The sequence below is a fragment of the Dendropsophus ebraccatus genome, chromosome 15 (assembly GCF_027789765.1).
Source record: "Dendropsophus ebraccatus isolate aDenEbr1 chromosome 15, aDenEbr1.pat, whole genome shotgun sequence".
In the NCBI taxonomy this organism is placed as follows: Eukaryota; Metazoa; Chordata; class Amphibia; order Anura; family Hylidae; genus Dendropsophus; species Dendropsophus ebraccatus.
The window spans coordinates 72,123,402-72,140,815 of NC_091468.1; the positions used below are offsets into that span (position 1 = coordinate 72,123,402).

At 46.6% G+C, this 17,414-nt stretch overlaps 1 protein-coding gene across 7 annotated transcripts in view; it reads left to right on the plus strand.

Moving 5' to 3' along the window:
- UTRN (utrophin) overlaps nucleotides 1–17,414 on the plus strand; it is a 410,412-nt gene that overhangs the window by 272,370 nt on the left and 120,628 nt on the right. For all 7 annotated transcript variants that reach the window (XM_069954241.1, XM_069954239.1, XM_069954240.1 and 4 more), the window contains 2 exons: nucleotides 2,291–2,463; nucleotides 5,768–5,924. In XM_069954241.1, coding sequence (XP_069810342.1) covers nucleotides 2,291–2,463; nucleotides 5,768–5,924 — 330 coding nt within the window. The remainder of the gene's footprint in view (nucleotides 1–2,290; nucleotides 2,464–5,767; nucleotides 5,925–17,414) is intronic.

The following is a 17,414-nucleotide window of genomic DNA, read 5'->3' on the forward strand; positions in this document are numbered from 1 at the left end:
AGATAGATAGATAGGAGATAGATAGGAGAGAGAGATAGAGAGATAGGAGAGAGATGATTGATAGATAGGAGAGAGATAGGAGAGAGATAGGAGAGAGATATATATTGTTTTGTGATCACTTGTCACCGTTGCTTTTTGTGTTTTGTATTTTTAACTGTTTTTAGTATTTTTGTATGCTGAACAGTTAAAGGTTGGACTATTAGTAATAGGTGAAAGTGCTTCTCATTGGCCACAGATTGGCTGAGGCAGACCACCCCTGAAGCCAGTGATTGATCAAACTGTGTTTCCTACCATATGTGATGGGACGAGACCAGTGGTGACCAGCAGAGATTGGTTACTGGGCAGGGAAAATGGTCAGGTGAGGGGTATTCCACTCAAACATAACTTTGAATATATTGTTGCCCATGGGGAGAAAATAACAAAATGTCTATTCTTCCCCTTCCTTGCTCCCTCGGGGTCCTCCTATGGCATGTTCTGGGTCTCAGCTGAAACGATCCTGCTTCCACCTCTGAGATGGACTCGTCTGGCTGTGATACCCTGATCAGCCAATCACTGTCTCTGGCGCTGTGCCGTCTTGGCCAGTGATTGGCTTAGCAGACTGTCACCCTCAGACAGAAGGGGAGGCGGGATCATCTCTGTCGGGACCCGAACATTTTATAGGAGGACACCGGGGGAGCACGGATAGGTAAGAATAGGCTGGTTGTTATTTTCTCACATTGGGCAGCAATATATTAGTTAAATATAAAAATAGATAGAAAAGTTTTTTTCTTGCTTATATTATAAGTGAAGTTTGAGCGGAATACCTCTTTAAATAACAAGACGCTCAAGGTGAATGTTTCCACAAGGCAGTGTGCGTTCCCGGCTGTTTTCGTGACCCACTTTCTAAACCTTGTAGTATGGTTTTTGGCGTTTCTTCAGTGGCGAGAGTGGGAAACCTTCTGTACGACGTCACTGATTATTTATACTCGGATTCCGGAATCCAAGAAGGATTTTACCTTCTAGAACAGCTGCAATGGAATGCTGGGAAAGAGGGAACTCCGACTGCCTGAAAGCTTGTGTAAGGAGTGCGAGATGGGTGGAAGAGTCAGGAAGGAAAACCGAACTGTTACAGGAACGTTACAGTCATGTAGTAAAATACAGTTATTTGTCCTTGGGGTTTTTATAGCTTTTATTTGTTTGCTTTTTTATATGATTAAACCTAGACGTCTGTTTTCTTGTGGAATTACATCTTGTTGAATGAACATGTATTTTTACTGAGAATCGATCACCTTGAGCTCCTGATATTGTACATTTTTCTGCAATTTATCTGGAAGAAACAAACCGGAGTGTCCCCTGTCCAGTTCCGGACTTCTATGGCCCTGCTGTTCTGTCAGATGTCACAGCTCCTTAGACGACTCCTTATGGTTCACAGTAGAAGTGCCCGATTGTCCCTCTTCAGGCCTTCAGTCTTTGGACCCCTCATCATCAGTCCTATAATTAAGCATTTATCGCAGACGGTGCAAAATATTCTATTGGTTCAGAATTCTGGTAGTATGGTGGCACAAGAGTTTTTTTTATACAGTATTTGTTATGGGTGCTATATAAATAAAAAAGAACCATCCTCACCATCCCCCATCCCACCTCCTGGTCCCCCCACCGCTCTTGAGGTGCTTTACTGTCATGTGTTGTCACCACTGTGATATACATACCTTTTTTTGAGGGCTTGTTTTTTGCCAAGATTTTTTGTAGGAAGGTGACCAAGCATCATTAGAATGTGTTGTCTTGTGCACGGTTTAATAAAGGATCTTACCTGCTCGGACCTCTGGAAGCCAATGAGCGTAATTGGAACATCCTGCCCCGAGGTCAATCAGCCGCGTTCTGTTCCTTTTAGTTTTAGTATCATTAGTTTTGAATTACAGCTCATTGAGGGGTGAGGGGGGACATCCACCAAGGAAATTTACAAATTTAAGCCCCGTTCACACTACAGAATTAACACAGAGTCCGTGGGTGGAGGTGGGGGGGGGGACGTTTAGGTCGGCACGGAATGTCAGAGCCGATTTCTGCCATCCATCAGTTTGAATGGGAGAAACCATTGAAACTGATAGAGGGCCGGATTTGGTGCCGAGTCGCGGGGGTGGGGGTGTTGTTTCACATGGAATCTTGCCACTGATTCTGTAGTGTGAACAGAGCCTTACGGCGCTTTCTTCATAATTGTTTGCTTTTTATCACTTCCCAGGTTTCTCCTATTGATTGTCTGTATATATTTCTATATTATAGTTTGTGCTATAATACTATTTGTTCTGTCTTTTAGGATATTCAAGCAGAAATTGATGCCCATAATGACATTTTCAAGAGCATTGATGGGAATCGGCAGAAGATGGTGAAAGCTTTGGGGACCTCCGAGGAAGCGGCGTTGCTTCAGCATAGACTTGATGATATGAACCAACGCTGGAATGATCTGAAGGCCAAGTCATCCAACATAAGGTCATTATTATTATTTTTTTGGATGCACAGAGATTGGCTAAGGCTTTTATAAGATGATAAATCTAAAACTTAAAGCATTACTGTCATCTTCAGTCATTTGTGACACTTGAGGACATTTGAGGACTACAATGTTACAGTGCACTCCACCAGAAGATATTTAACGGGGCTAAAATAAATACATGTTGAAGAACCAAATACTGCCTGTTGCCTGCCCATGTAGAGGGTGAGGACACTGTCCATTGACTGCCCATGTAGAGTGTGAGGATACTGTCCATTGACTTCCCATTTAGAGTGCGAGGATACTGTCCATTGACTGCCCATGTAGAGTGCGAGGATACTGTCCATTGACTGCCCGTGTAGAGTGAAAGGATACTATCCATTGACTGCCCGTGTAGAGTGCGAGGACACTGTCCATTGGCTGCCCATATAGATAGAGTGTGAGGATACTGTCCATTGACTGCCCATATGGAGTGTGAGGATACTGTCCATTGACTGCCCATGTAGAGTGCGAGGACACTGTCCATTGACTGCCCATGTAGACTCCGAGGATACTGTCCATTGGCTGCCCATATAGAGTGCGAGGATACTGTCCATTGACTGCCCGTGTAGAGTACGAGGATATTGTTCATTGACTGCCCATGTAGAGTGAGAGGACACTGTCCATTGACTGCCCATGTACAGTGCGAGGATACTGTCCATTGGCTGCCCGTGTAGAGTGCGAGGATACTGTCCAGTGACTGCCCGTGTAGAGTGCGAGGATACTGTCCATTGAATGCCCATGTAGAGTGCGAGGACACTGTCCAGTGACTGCCCATGTAGAGTGCGAGGACACTGTCCAGTGACTGCCCGTGTAGAGTGCGAGGATACTGTCCATTGGCTGCCCGTGTAGAGTGCGAGGATACTGTCCAGTGACTGCCCGTGTAGAGTGCGAGGATACTGTCCATTGGCTGCCCGTGTAGAGTGTGAGGATACTGTCGATTGACTGTCCATTGGCTTCAATCACACTGCAGCTCAGAACCATCATGAGAACATCTAAAGCTGGCAAAGCTTTTACCGCCCAGCATGTGAGGATAGACATCACCTTTATATAACATCACCCAGCATGTGAGGATAGACATCACCTTTATATAACATCACCCAGCATGTGAGGATAGACATCCCCTTTATATAACATCACCCAGCATGTGAGGATAGACATCCCCTTTATATAACATCACCCAGCATGTGAGGATAGACATCCCCTTTATATAACATCACCCAGCATGTGAGGATAGACATCGCCTTTATATAACATCACCCAGCATGTGAGGATAGACATCCCCTTTATATAACATCACCCAGCATGTGAGGATAGACATCGCCTTTATATAACATCTCCCAGCATGAGGATAGACATCGCCTTTATATAACATCACCCAGCATGTGAGGATAGACATCGCCTTTATATAACATCACCCAGCATGTGAGGATAGACATCCCCTTTATATAACATCACCCAGCATGTGAGGATAGACATCCCCTTTATATAACATCACCCAGCATGTGAGGAAAGACATCGCCTTTATATAACATCACCCAGCATGTGAGGATAGACATCGCCTTTATATAACATCACCCAGCATGTGAGGATAGACATCCCCTTTATATAATGTTATGTTTACTGAGCATTTCCACAGCTTTTCTATCTGTGAGCGGGTAAGTACACTTCATAGGCCTGTTCTCAGGTAGACGCAGCTTAGATCTGCTCTTTTACCTTACACGACCGCCATTAATGGATCTATACATTCTTCTTTATACGTGAATAGAAAGGCTTTTATAACCTCCAGCCCTTGAGATCCTGACAGCCATCAATCTGAAAAGAGCAGTTTTATATCTGTGAGAAAAGAAGCTGCTATTGGTGGAACGGGGGCCTTATTGCTGCCGCCATCTCTACCTATACAGTCACAAATAACACTCTATACATCATGTACTTTAGTAATAATACTAATGCTACATAGCACTGGACTCCGGATAACCCCTGAGAGTGTTAGTGTTCTTCTATAGTCATTGTGAAGGAGCGGAAATCTGAGAGCTTCAGGGAAAAGATATCACTATAGACTTATGCCCCTATTCCACGAGTCGTTTGGAGGAGCAAACGAGCGCTATTAGCGCTCGTTTGCTCCTCGTTCCCCGCTCGCTGCCGCCGCTATTCAACGCGGCGTCATCGAGCGGGTGAGTGTGGGAGGGGCGGCGGGGAGCTGCGGGGGGGGCTGCTCGGAGGATCGCTGATTGTCCGGGCAGCCCATAGGATATAGCAGCGCCTGCTGCCGATGCTCCTATTCAACGCGGCGTCAGCGAGCGGGTGAGTGCGGGAGGGGCGGCGGGGCCTGCTGCCGATGCTCCTATTCAACGGAGCGACGGCAGCAGATCGCTGCTATATCAGTCGCTTGTTTTTCAACATGTTGAAAAACAAGCGACTGCAACGATCAGCCGACATGAACGATGTCGGCTGATTGTTGCACTCTATTCCACGGGACGAATATCGTTCGTAGCGGCCGATATCGGCTGAATATGAACGATATTGCTCCTCTAAACGACCTGTGGAAAAGGGCCTTTACAATGGAGACCATCAAGAGGGGGACTGAAGTGGTTAACCAATTATTCTCCTGGTTTTATCTTACAATCCATGGGGGTCTGTCTCTAAGACTTGTCAAATGTTTAATTAAAGTGACAGTGGCCTTTTAATTAGAACCGGTCAGAATTTTTGTTGGTGGTGGTGAGTCATACTTACCCATCCCCATGCCCCCACAGCATCACCAGCTCACTGGCAGCCGCTGGTCTCTTGTTTCTCCCAGCTCTCTTCATCGTCAGGTCTAGTGTCACTGACTGCCCACACTAGCCTCTCTGAGCCAGGTCATAACGTTGCTGCCTGGGAGCTGCAGGAGGCTGTCCGGGGTCAGTGAGCAGGATGCTGCGCTGTGTGTGCATGGGGTCGGGTAAGTATGACTTCTATATTATGTCCCTCACACTGTCACATTCCCAACTAGGATTTTTCTCATTTAATCAGAATGAAGGAGGAAAATACATCTGGATAAGAAAAACCAATATATAGCATATTACATCTTGGCAGTTTTTTTTTCCTCCGTGTCACATATTAGTATAAACCTCTGTAACAATCAGAGGGGATCTGGAAATCCCACTCACCAGGTTCAGCTGCATTTCTGCATTGTTTTTTTATATTTTTCTCTTGTCATTGAGAAGACTGGGCTTTTACTAGTAAGTGTTTGTATAGTTTTTTGACCTTTTTTCGTTTGCTCTTTTGTAGAACACACTTGGAGGCGAGTGCCGATAAATGGAATCGTTTGCTGAAATCCCTGGAAGAACTCACCTGCTGGTTAGATGTCAGAGATGAGGAGCTGAAGAAACAAATGCCCGTGGGAGGGGACGTTCCCACAGTACAACAGCAGTATGATTTTTGTAAGGTACGTGAATTCAGTTTCCGTATTCCTATGATGTCTCATCATATTATACATCAATACAACCTCTCCAGTGGCCATAGAAAGGTTACGGTCACACAAACCAACGAGACTCACTGGTCACACAAACTCCTGGGACTCACTGGCCAAAGCCGCCTGTCACACAAACCACTGGGACTCACTGGCCAAAGCCGCCTGTCACAGCTTCCAGTGCAGGTTACAAAGTTTGAGCAGCACTTACACTGTCCTGTGCAACTGATCCATAGATCTTCTCCTGAATAACATGGACAATAAGTAGTCCTCTCTATTATGTGCATGAGCTCAGTAGTCCTGGATATTCATGAGAAGCAGAAATCTCCACCCACCAGCTGCTGATTGGCAGTTATCTATCTATGGTGTGTATAGGCAGTCACCTGTCAATCAGCAGCTGAAGGGCGGGGGAGGGGTGTGGCAAGAATCCTATTCTCCTGCATATTAGAAGAACGGCTGAACAGAATGATGTGAGTAATACACCTATCTGTTCAGCATGTCTGTCACTAGTTTATGCTGCCCACCATTTAAGGTGGAATAAACCTAGTAACAGTTTCCCTTTAAACTTTCTGAATCAATCTACATACAACTGTGATTAGGCAAAAATTATTATTGCAGGGTATTAATTGTATTGAACAGTCCAACTAATGAACTGTACCTGGAAGGAATACAGGAGGGGGCTTTCTCTAACAGTTTTCTGCTTGAGTCCTGTACATTTTCTGGTGGGCTCTCAAACAACCAACTAGGACTCCTCTCTGCATGGGCTCAGCGGTGCTCCTGATTCATGAGCACCAGCTTCCTCTACCTATTGGCGGTTATCTGCCTATACTCTTTGTGTATGTATATCATGTAGCAGGCAGCTGATCATAAAAAGCCCCAGGGTGGAGGGCATGAGGCTCCTGCATGTCAGGAGAACGGCTGAGCAGTGTAATGTAAGGTATACTCCATTCTCTTCAGCCATTCTGTCACTAGTTGCCCTCATTTAAGGCGGCATAAACCTAGTGATCGGTTCCCAGGCCCTTATTAAAGTGGAACCTACAGTATCTCTATATAATTTTTATTTTAGCTTTTTACCTCCTTTCAGCAGTTTGTTGTAGTCATTTTTACAGACTTCCTTGAAGTAAGTGTGCGCTGTTCATCTACAGTAAAGGCCGTTCTCTATCTAATTTACTTTACTCTCTAAGCATCAAGTATACCGCTGCGATAATATTGATTTTCTGGCAAATATATTTGCTACTTCTAGGTGTTTTACGTTTGCAGAATTATAGACATCACAGCAGAAAACAGCATCAATTTGAAAGAGGAAAGTGAGATTCCATCCTGGGGATTATACTTGCTGGGGATATTTTGTCCGTGTTTGATGGTTTACTTATAAATTGCCATGTTAAAGGGGTACTCCGGTGAAAATCTTTTAATTTCGAATCAGCTGGTTTCAGAAAATTATATAGATTTGTAATTCACTTCTATTTAAAAAAAAATCTTTTTCGCGTGAAAAATCGTTCTATCGTTTGAATTTGAACGATAGTTGTTCTGTGTAATTGCAGGCGACGATCTAAAAATCGTTTGTATGCCGTTGATCGTTGATTTAGATCTGAACGTAAAATTATTGTTAACCGTTCGCTGTAATTCCACATTTGTTCACTAATCGCTCAGTGTAATTGCACATTGTTCATTGTTTTGCTTGGATCAGTAGGAATAAACGATCACAGTAACGATTATAACTGAATACTATTGTTCTGTGTAATATGGTGAACGATTTCATGTTAACGATAAAAAAATCTTGTTTGCGATCGTTTACCATTAGTCGTTAAAAATCGCTCCATGTAATAGGACCCTAAGGACCCTATTACACTGAGCGATTTTTAACGACTTACGATAAACTATCACAATCGGGATTGTTTATCCTTAACCTGAAATCGTTCACCATATTACAAAAAACGATATTTGTTAGTTACGACCGTTACTGTGGTCGTTACTATGATCGTTCCATCTGATCTCAGCAAACCACTGAACAATGTGCAATTACACTGAACGATTGTTGAACAAATGTGGAATTATAACAAACGATTAACAATAATTTTAGGATCAGATCTAAATCAACGATCGACGACATACGAACGATTTTTCAACCGTTGCCAACGATTATCGTTCAAATTTTAATGATATAACAATTTTTCACATGATAATCTTCCCGTGTAATAGGGCCCTAAGACTTCTATCTCGCTGCTGATAAAGACTAAGAAGATAAAACACAGCCAGGCCCAGAAGCCTGATGAGACGGCCGTTCTGGCCGTGGATCTGTTTTTATAGATTGAGCTTGCAGTAGTGTGAGAGTCCTCCCTCCCCCGGTGATCAGGACGAGCGGCTCCTTTGTAACGTGTAACATTTGCTTTTTGTTCCTTTTATACTTTGTGTTTAACATTTCCAGCAACGACTTCAAACAGCGGTTCAGCATCCTGGCCTGTCGCCGGCACAATAAGCTGCTTTATGTTTGTGGAGTCGATTCCCCGGTGGTAGATAACTACTGACGCACCACGGACCCGGGCTGTCGCATCTTTGTTTTATGCCAGAAGATGATTCTAGCTGGAAATGTACAGATTTGTGCAAACAACTTCTATTACGCAGCCCGTGCTGAACATGGGAAATTAGCACGGTTGAGTAATTACGTTACGCTAATTTTTTTTTACTATTAAATCAACTGGGGCCAGAAAGTGGCAGAGATTTGTAATTTACTACCATTAAAAAAATCTCCAGTCTTCCAGTACTTATCAGCTGCTGTAAATCCTGCAGGAAGTGGTGTATTCTCTCCAGTCTGACACAGTGCTCTCTGCTGCCACCTCTGTCCATGTCAGGAACTGTCCAGCGCAGGAGAGGTTTTCTATGGGGATTTGCTGCTGCTCTGGACAGTTCCTGACATGGACAGAGGTGGCAGCAGAGAGCACTGTGTCACACTGAAAACAATACACCTCTTCCTGCAGGACATACAGCAGCTGATAAGTACTGGAAGACTAAATATTTTTTAATAGAAGTAAATTACAAATCCACATAGCTTTCTGACACCAGTTGATTTGAAAGAAACTAATATTCGCTGGAATCGCCTTTTGAATTAGTTTTGGGATATACCAGTGTGTCAGCACCATATAGTGGCGGGCTTTAGTTGAAGTGTTTTATTGAATTAGATTTTTCATTAGCCAGTCCCGGAAGGATAAGAGGGTTCCTGTACTCGCTGTACTGTGCCATCCTTCAGTCCTGCATATCATTTTCCAAGTAACCAGTTGTGTGCAAGTTCCTGTCCGTGCTCTGTTATAGAACGGACGTCAGACATGAAAGCTTCATGTAATAAACTGCTCAGGCACAAAATATCACTATGTAATTCACAGGGAAAAATACAGCGTATACTGAGATCAATACAGGAGATGTGTTCTGTGTCGTTACTTCCTTCCATCTCACTGACCGTAATTACAATGAACGGTTTGTCCGTGAATCTGAGCGTTCTTCAGCATCACGTCATTCATGGACTGTTTGTCCATTTTTACATCTATTATCATTAGGTGAAATATGTTTGAACAGGTAAGCGACAATTGGTGACCAGCCTGACCGCAGTCGTTTTACAATAAGTTTTATATTTGAATATTTACACAAGTAAGTCTGTTTTTGGCCATTCTGTAACCTGTCTCTATTATATTATACCTATTATATTATACCTATTATACCTATTATATTATACCTATTATATTATACCTACAGTATTATACTATTATATTATACCTACAGTATTATACTATTATATTATACCTATTATATTATACTGTGTGTGTGACCACAGCCTCAGAATAGAGGACATTATTGAGCAGTAATAAGCTATTTAAGCTGTGAAGAAGATCTTTTAGCAGTTTCTCTGTGTCTTTCTGCCTCTCTGGTTCTTCCTTTTACCGTCTCCCTCTCCTCTCCATAGAACAGTATGTAACATGATTGAGCTCATCCCGCTCTGTTAGCAATTTTTCATAGTGAATAATGAGTTTAGGAGGAGGAAGAAGAGAGGAGGAAAGGAGTTTAAAAAAATGAGAGAGGCATTTTTCTCTACTAAGATATATTACAAAGCATCTTATATCCAATGTATATTGAGATATGCAAAGATTGTTAGAAGTAACTACTTCCAGTTGTTGCCCAGGCGGCCCGGCCCGGATCTGTATTGGCCTGGTGTACAATGGGTCAGAGTATGGATGAGGTGGAAAAGGAAATCGTGAGCCACTAGGGGATAGATAGTTGGAAGATGACACATTGGGGGAATTTATCAATGTTTTTTAGGTTATTTGCTTGTTTTTATGTTTTGCTCAAAAATTTACAGTGTTGCACAAAAAAAATTACTTTTTTTTTTTACGCTAGTTGTTTGGTGATACAATCCCTCGGTTATATGGACTATGCCCCATGTCTCAGTTACTCATCTTTTTAGATAGAAGCACCATTGTTAGTATTTTTAGTATATTTTTACTTGCTAGAAAGGCAAATTGCTTGTAAAATCCTCAGGAGTTTGTCTGTAAGTGCCAAGTTGGTTCAGTGACTTATACGCATCGGAGTTGGCCCACAAACCTACAGGTATCTGTACAGCGTTCACTAAGTGTGATACCTGGATGTATCTCAGCCGTATTTCTAAGTAGTAAAATACATTTTGTGTTCACAGTAAAATTCGACTCATATTGTTCCAAAGAATCATTCTCCCCTCTTGTATTTTTATTTTAGATTGAGCGGATGATGAGAGCGGCACGGGGGGAGAGAAGAGAGCGGCACGGGGGGAGAGGAGAGAGCGGCATGGGGGGAGAGGAGAGAGCGGCACGGGGGGAATGGAGAGAGCGGCACGGGGGGAATGGAGAGAGCGGCACGGGGGGAGAGGAGAGAGCGGCACGGGGGGAGAGGAGAGAGCGGCACGGGGGGAGAGGAGAGAGCGGCACGGGGGGAGAGGAGAGAGCGGCACGGGGGAATGGAGAGAGCGGCACGGGGGAATGGAGAGAGCGGCACGGGGGAATGGAGAGAGCGGCACGGGGGGAGAGGAGAGAGCGGCACGGGGGGAGAGGAGAGAGCGGCACGGGGGAATGGAGAGAGCGGCACGGGGGGAGAGGAGAGAGCAGCACGGGGGAGAGGAGAGAGCGGCATGGGGGGGAGAGGAGTAAGCGGCATGGGGGGGGAGAGGAGTAAGCGGCATGGGGGGGAGAGGAGTAAGCGGCATGGGGGGGAGAGGAGTAAGCGGCACGGTGGAAAGAAGAGCGGCACGGGGGGAGAGGAGAGAGCGGCACGGGGGGGAAGAAGAGCGTCGCACGGGGGGGAAGAAGAGCGTCGCACGGGGGGGAAGAAGAGCGTCGCACGGGGGGGAAGAAGAGCGTCGCACGGGGGGAAGAAGAGCGTCGCACGGGGAGAGGAGAGAGCGGCACGGGGAGAGGAGATGATTCTGTAAGGAGTTATTATCCAATCCTCCCTTCAGTGTTGTTCTGCCCTTTCTAGAATACTGTTCTTATAGGTTTTCATCGGCTTTTATGCTTCTCATCTGTTCTTTCCTCGGGGATCAGATTTTTCTATTACTTTTTAGTTTTATTATTGGGTCCAGCGATTGTTGAGTTCTTAGCCCGGATATCTTCAGATCTGCTTGTAAAGGCGGTGAGTGTATACACAAAGCAGAATTACATTTCCACAGGGGATGGATAGGCCGGCAATAAATAATTTATATGGGGACATTCATAGGGGGTGCGGGCTATGGCGGGGGGAGGGGGGGTATACAGGACTCCTGATTTACACTGATTTATTAACTAAATTAGAACCTGTCTGGCGTCCTCACAAATACAAAGCATTGTGGGACTTTGCTCTATCAGATTAACAATGTATTTAATCATAAATCAGCTGCTAATCTGCAGACGGCTTTTGTTTTTGTTGAATGTTAATTTTCATATGTCTTTACCATTGCTGCTGTTATAATAATAATAATTATTATTATTATTATATATACATTATTATTATTATTATTAGGAGTTTAGTAACTAAATACGTTCTAACCATGTGGACTAAATACGTTCTATCCATAAGAAGCTTTCCGGGATAATGTGATTGCTGTCCTATCCCCATACTACACAAAAACACACAAAATGCAGCAGCTCACCGCTAACGGCAAGACACAAAGACACAACAGATAAGAAAATCACAGATCCCCTCCAAACAGCTAAAATCTCCATAAAAATAATGAGACTCTTGTTTACCATTTGCAAATAGTGTGAATCATCCCACAACGATAAGGTGGCCTCATGCCAGGATGGACCCTATACTGTACTATGGCCTCTCCATGTCATGTAATAAGCCTATGTGTAGTACTCGGCCAGTAGTGTTGATGTTGTTTTGTGGTGACGCCAGTACTGTAGGAGTGCCCAGGTGTGATGTTGGTACCTGCTTTGTATGGCCGGTTTATATCCCCATTGGTCGGTAACCTCCGGGCTTGTTGCGGGTCCCTTGGGAACTTGTCAAGGCAACCTGAAGTGGTAGTTGACCCACCAGAGATTTTGGTACCACCTTCCACAAAGAGGGGAAAAATAACTCAGGGTGTGCGGTGGTAGAACAGTTTATTGAACGTAATTGCCAGAGAACAGTACACTCTTTACAGATCTTGACACAACTGGGTTGCTGACAATAGAGTAGGGATATGTGCTTTTGAGGAATAGTTGCTTGGTAGAAGTGCTTTGTAGAGGTAGAGAGAAGAGGAGTTGAGTTGCCAGAGGAGCCCTGCCCAATGTAGATCCTGTACTCTACTGGAACTGTAGTGTAGTGTATATAGAGGTAGATACTTGTACTTACGTTTAGACCAAGTCTGACTGCCTTCTGCCCCCTAGTATGGACAGAGGTGGCAGCAGAGAGCACTGTGTCAGACTGGAGAGAATACACCACTTCCTGCGGGACATACAGCAGCTGACTGGAAGACTGGAGATTTTTAAATAATAGTAAAATGGAAATCTATATAACTTTCTGATACTAGTTGATTTGAAAGAAAAAGATTTTCGCTGGCATCCTCCTCCAGATGTGATATATTAGTGCCGCCTGGAATAGAGTGCAGTATATAGGAGGGATTCTCATTGCTTGGACCTGTCCAGATCCGTGTCATCTGCAGAACAGTGATCACATCTCTTTCGCTTTTGATAGCTTTTTTAATTAGCTGCAGACTGTAGACTGATGGGACGGCCATAGAGAATAGGAGATCATTCTCCTCACTGCCGCGCATTGTTGTGAGTTATTGCACTTAAATATTCTATGTTATTAACTCCCAAACGAGATAGATGGGGATCTGAGCCGGGAGAACATATTACAACACAGCTTAATGGGATCATGTTGGAAATTTAAAAATCAGTTCCTGACATGGACAGAGGTGGCAGCAGAGAGCACTGTCTCAGACTGGAGAGAATGCCCCACTTCCTGCAGGATATACAGCAGCTGATAAGTACTAGAAGACTGGGGATTTTTTAATGGAAGTAAATTACAACTCTCTGGCACCAGTTGACTTGACAGAACTTCTCTTTTAAAGCATTTATTTCAATGCTATAATTTTTGAGCATGTGTCTATGTATATAATGTATCCAGTAAATGTTAGAACAGGAACAATGACATTACAGCAGCGATGGGACTAATAATGGCTCCTCATTCTTCATTCTTCATTGTGTCTTTGTTCGGCTTCATCCTTTTTGAACCCAGTTTCTAGCATTATTGTCGGACTTTGTCCGTTATTCTGTGTTGGGGCTCCAGCCGGCCATTTACTCCTAGCGATTGCCCAGTCAGTTGTGTCTCTCTCCCCCTCCCATCCCCCGCCATCACTGGCTGTCAGAGGTGAGCTGCCTGCTGCTGATTGACAGTCTCCAGAGAACGTCCCCGCTCTCCGAACGTGTCTTCTTTAAAGTAGATCCTTGTATTCCCCATGAACTATCGGTGCTGGAACGTCTTTTCTATGAACTCTGTGTTCGAGGTTCCTTAGAGAAATTCCTCCCAGTTCTAAGAAGAAAGTTGTTCCAGGATTTATATTTTATGAGGAGACATTTCCCAACAGGTTTTGAAGGGTTATTCATGCTGCGATGTATTCACGTACAACCTATCCACTGGTTGGGTAAGATGGCGGGCAGGTAGGGGTCTGACGTTGGAGCCCCCATGATTGTTGTCACATTGCTGCTCCACTCAGATTGCACAGTGCTACAATTGTGCGGTCGGCTTAGGAGGAAGAACCAAATCAAACTTTTCAAAAGGTTTTTTCATATAAATGGCTGCCGCACAATTTAATACACTTGTCGGCATTGTCTGTTTCCTCCTCCGGGTCTCTGGTGTCCCCCACTGACTGTAGCCTCCTCCAGCCCAATCACTGACTGAGAGCGATGTGGCCTCTGATTGGCTGAGCAGGCTGTAACCCTCGAGACAGTAGTGACAGCCCGCTCAGCCAATCACTGGCCGCAGCGCTGTCCCGTCTTTATCAGTGATTGGCTGAGCAGGCTATAACCCTCGAGACAGTAGCGACAGCCCGCTCAGCCAATCACTGGCCGCAGCGCTGTCCCGTCTTTATCAGTGATTGGCTGAGCAGGCTATAACCCTCGAGACAGTAGTGACAGCCCGCTCAGCCAATCACTGGCCGCAGCGCTGTCCTGTCTTTATCAGTGATTGGCTGAGCAGGCTGTAACCCTCGAGACAGACAGTAATCACTGGCCACAGCGCTGTCCCGTCTTTATCAGTGATTGGCTGAGCAGGCTATAACCCTCGAGACAGTAGCGACAGCCCGCTCAGCCAATCACTGGCCGCAGCGCTGTCCCATCTTTATCAGTGATTGGCTGAGCAGGCTATAACCCTCGAGACAGTAGTGACAGCCCGCTCAGCCAATCACTGGCCGCAGCGCTGTCCTGTCTTTATCAGTGATTGGCTGAGCAGCTTTTAATGGCTGCGGGAGAAGAACAACAGTGGGGGAGTGCAGACAGGTAAGTATTGATGAGCAAACTTTGTGGACCACAATAAAACAGCTTAACGCCTACAGTCGTTTAGCTGTTCAATCCCGAACTTTCCCTCAAAGTTGAACCTGCCAAACCGTACTTTTAAAAAGTTTGTTGGTCTCTACTTATAGCTTGCACCTGAGTCATTTAGTCTGAGGGGGTCCGGAGTCTTCAATGATCTGCAATGTCCGGAAGCCCCATAGAGCACACACAGGATGCACTCTATGACTTCATTTGTTTGGGGGTCGATTGACCTCCATTTTCTGGAATGGTGAAAAAGTTTTGATCATGGAACATGTCCTCGTCTCTCCGGCACCTCCATAGGATTGAATAGAGCAGCCGGTCACACACCAAAGCATTTCTGTTAAAAGTTTGGATTGGTTGTGGTCTCGGTGTTGAGACCCCCTCCAGGCTCCAGATCTAGGTTGGAGACATTTGTAGCTGTGTGCTCCACTCCCCCACTTGTCACTCAATCGACTCCATAGACTTATAATGGAGCCTATTAGAGCGTGTGGTGTGACGGGAGTGAGATGCATGCGGGAGCGGCGGGCTCGTACAGCTTTGCACTTCTCCCAGCTATAGGCTCTGAGCCCCATACAGATCATAACTTTTCACATGTCTTCGAGATGTCAAACGTCTTCCAATGACAGTAACTTATATAATCATTAGAATGTTTTCCTATGTGTAATTGCCGTCAATTGAAGTAGATATAAATCTTTTCCGTTTCGCCGCCTGGATGTGCAGATCACTTTGGAGGATTGTTGCCAGTTTAACAATTGATAGGAAATTATTATTTTTTTCATTTCCCGGTATCTGCATGTGAAAAGGAGTCTGGAACCGTCCGTCTATTCAGGTGTTAATGCGCTGTGCTAAATAGAATGCGCCGAGCTTGATGACTTTAAATGACTTCCCGATTGAACGGCTGGGAAGCAGTGATGTGTGTGCGGCCGGCGAGCAGTGATCTGTGTGGGGAGGGGGGGGCAGCGATCTGTGGGGAGGGGGGGCAGCGATCTGTAGGTAGGGGGGGCAGCGATCTGTGTGGGGAGGGGGGGCAGCGATCTGTGTGGGGAGGGGGGGCAGCGATCTGTGTGGGGCCGGGGGGGGGGGGCAGCGATCTGTGTGGGGCCGGGGGGGGGCAGCGATCTGTGTGGGGAGGGGGGGCAGCGATCTGTGTGGGGCCGGGGGGGGGGGGGGGGGGGGGGGCAGCGATCTGTGTGGGGCCGGGGGGTGGCAGCCATCTGTGGGGGGCCGGGGGGGGGGGGCAGCCATCTGTGGGGGGCCAGGGGGGGGCAGCCATCTGTGGGGGGCCAGGGGGGGGCAGCGATCTGTGTGGGGCCGGGGGGGGGGGGGCAGCAATCTTTGTGGGGAGGGGGGGCAGCCATCTGTGTGGGGCCGGGGGGGGGGGGGGGCAGCAATCTGTGTGGGGAGGGGGGGCAGCCATCTGTGTGGGGCCGGGGGGGGGGGGGGGGGGGGCAGCGATCTGTGTGGGGCCGGGGGGGGGCAGCGATCTGTGTGGGGCCGGGGGGGGGGCAGCAATCTGTGTGGGGAGGGGGGGCAGCCATCTGTGTGGGGCCGGGGGGGGGGGCAGCGATCTGTGTGCGGCCGGGGGGCGCAGCGATCTGTGTGGGGCCGGGGGGGGGCAGCCATCTGTGTGGGGCCGGGGGGGGGGGGCAGCCATCCGTGTGGGGCCGGGGGGGGGGCAGCGATCTGTGTGGGGCCGGGGGGGGCAGCGATCTGTGTGGGGCCGGGGGGGGGGCAGCGATCTGTGTGGGGCCGGGGGGGGGCAGCGATCTGTGTGGGGAGGGGGGGCAGCCATCTGTGTGGGGCCGGGGGGGGGGGGGGGGCAGCGATCTGTGTGCGGCCGGGGGGGGGGGGCAGCGATCTGTGTGCGGCCGGGGGGGGGGCAGCGATCTGTGTGCGGCCGGGGGGGGGGCAGCGTTCTGTGTGCGGCCGGCGAGTAGCGATCTGTGTGCGGCCGGCATTGTCTCCACACTTTATTGTTTTTTTCCTCTTTTCCGTCGCTCACCGCTGGGAATGCAATGAGTCATCTACCCAGTGACATCCGATTGGCACCGAGGACGCCAGCCTTTGAAATGTTGCCATGGCGAATAGCGGGAACTCTTATCTGTTATCGGGAATAAACGGCATCAGCAAGAGAAATGCTTCTTTTCATAATAAATATGATAAGACGCAGTGCGAAGTGCTAGAAGACGACCAGTGCCGATCACCGCTCTGCTGCTGCTTCTCTACAGTCAAAAATTGAGCGCGGAAAGGCAGAAAGTAGCGGCGGCTATTGTGCTGCTGTCAGTCAAGTTAGAAGCTGCTTCTGTGAGTTTTACAACAAAATTAAAGGGACATTGAAGGGGCACTCCAGCAATAAATCTTTTTCTTTCAGATTAACCGGTGTCAGAAAGTTATACAGATTTGTAATTTATTTCTTTTTGAAAATCTCCAGTCTTCCAGTACTTATCAGCTG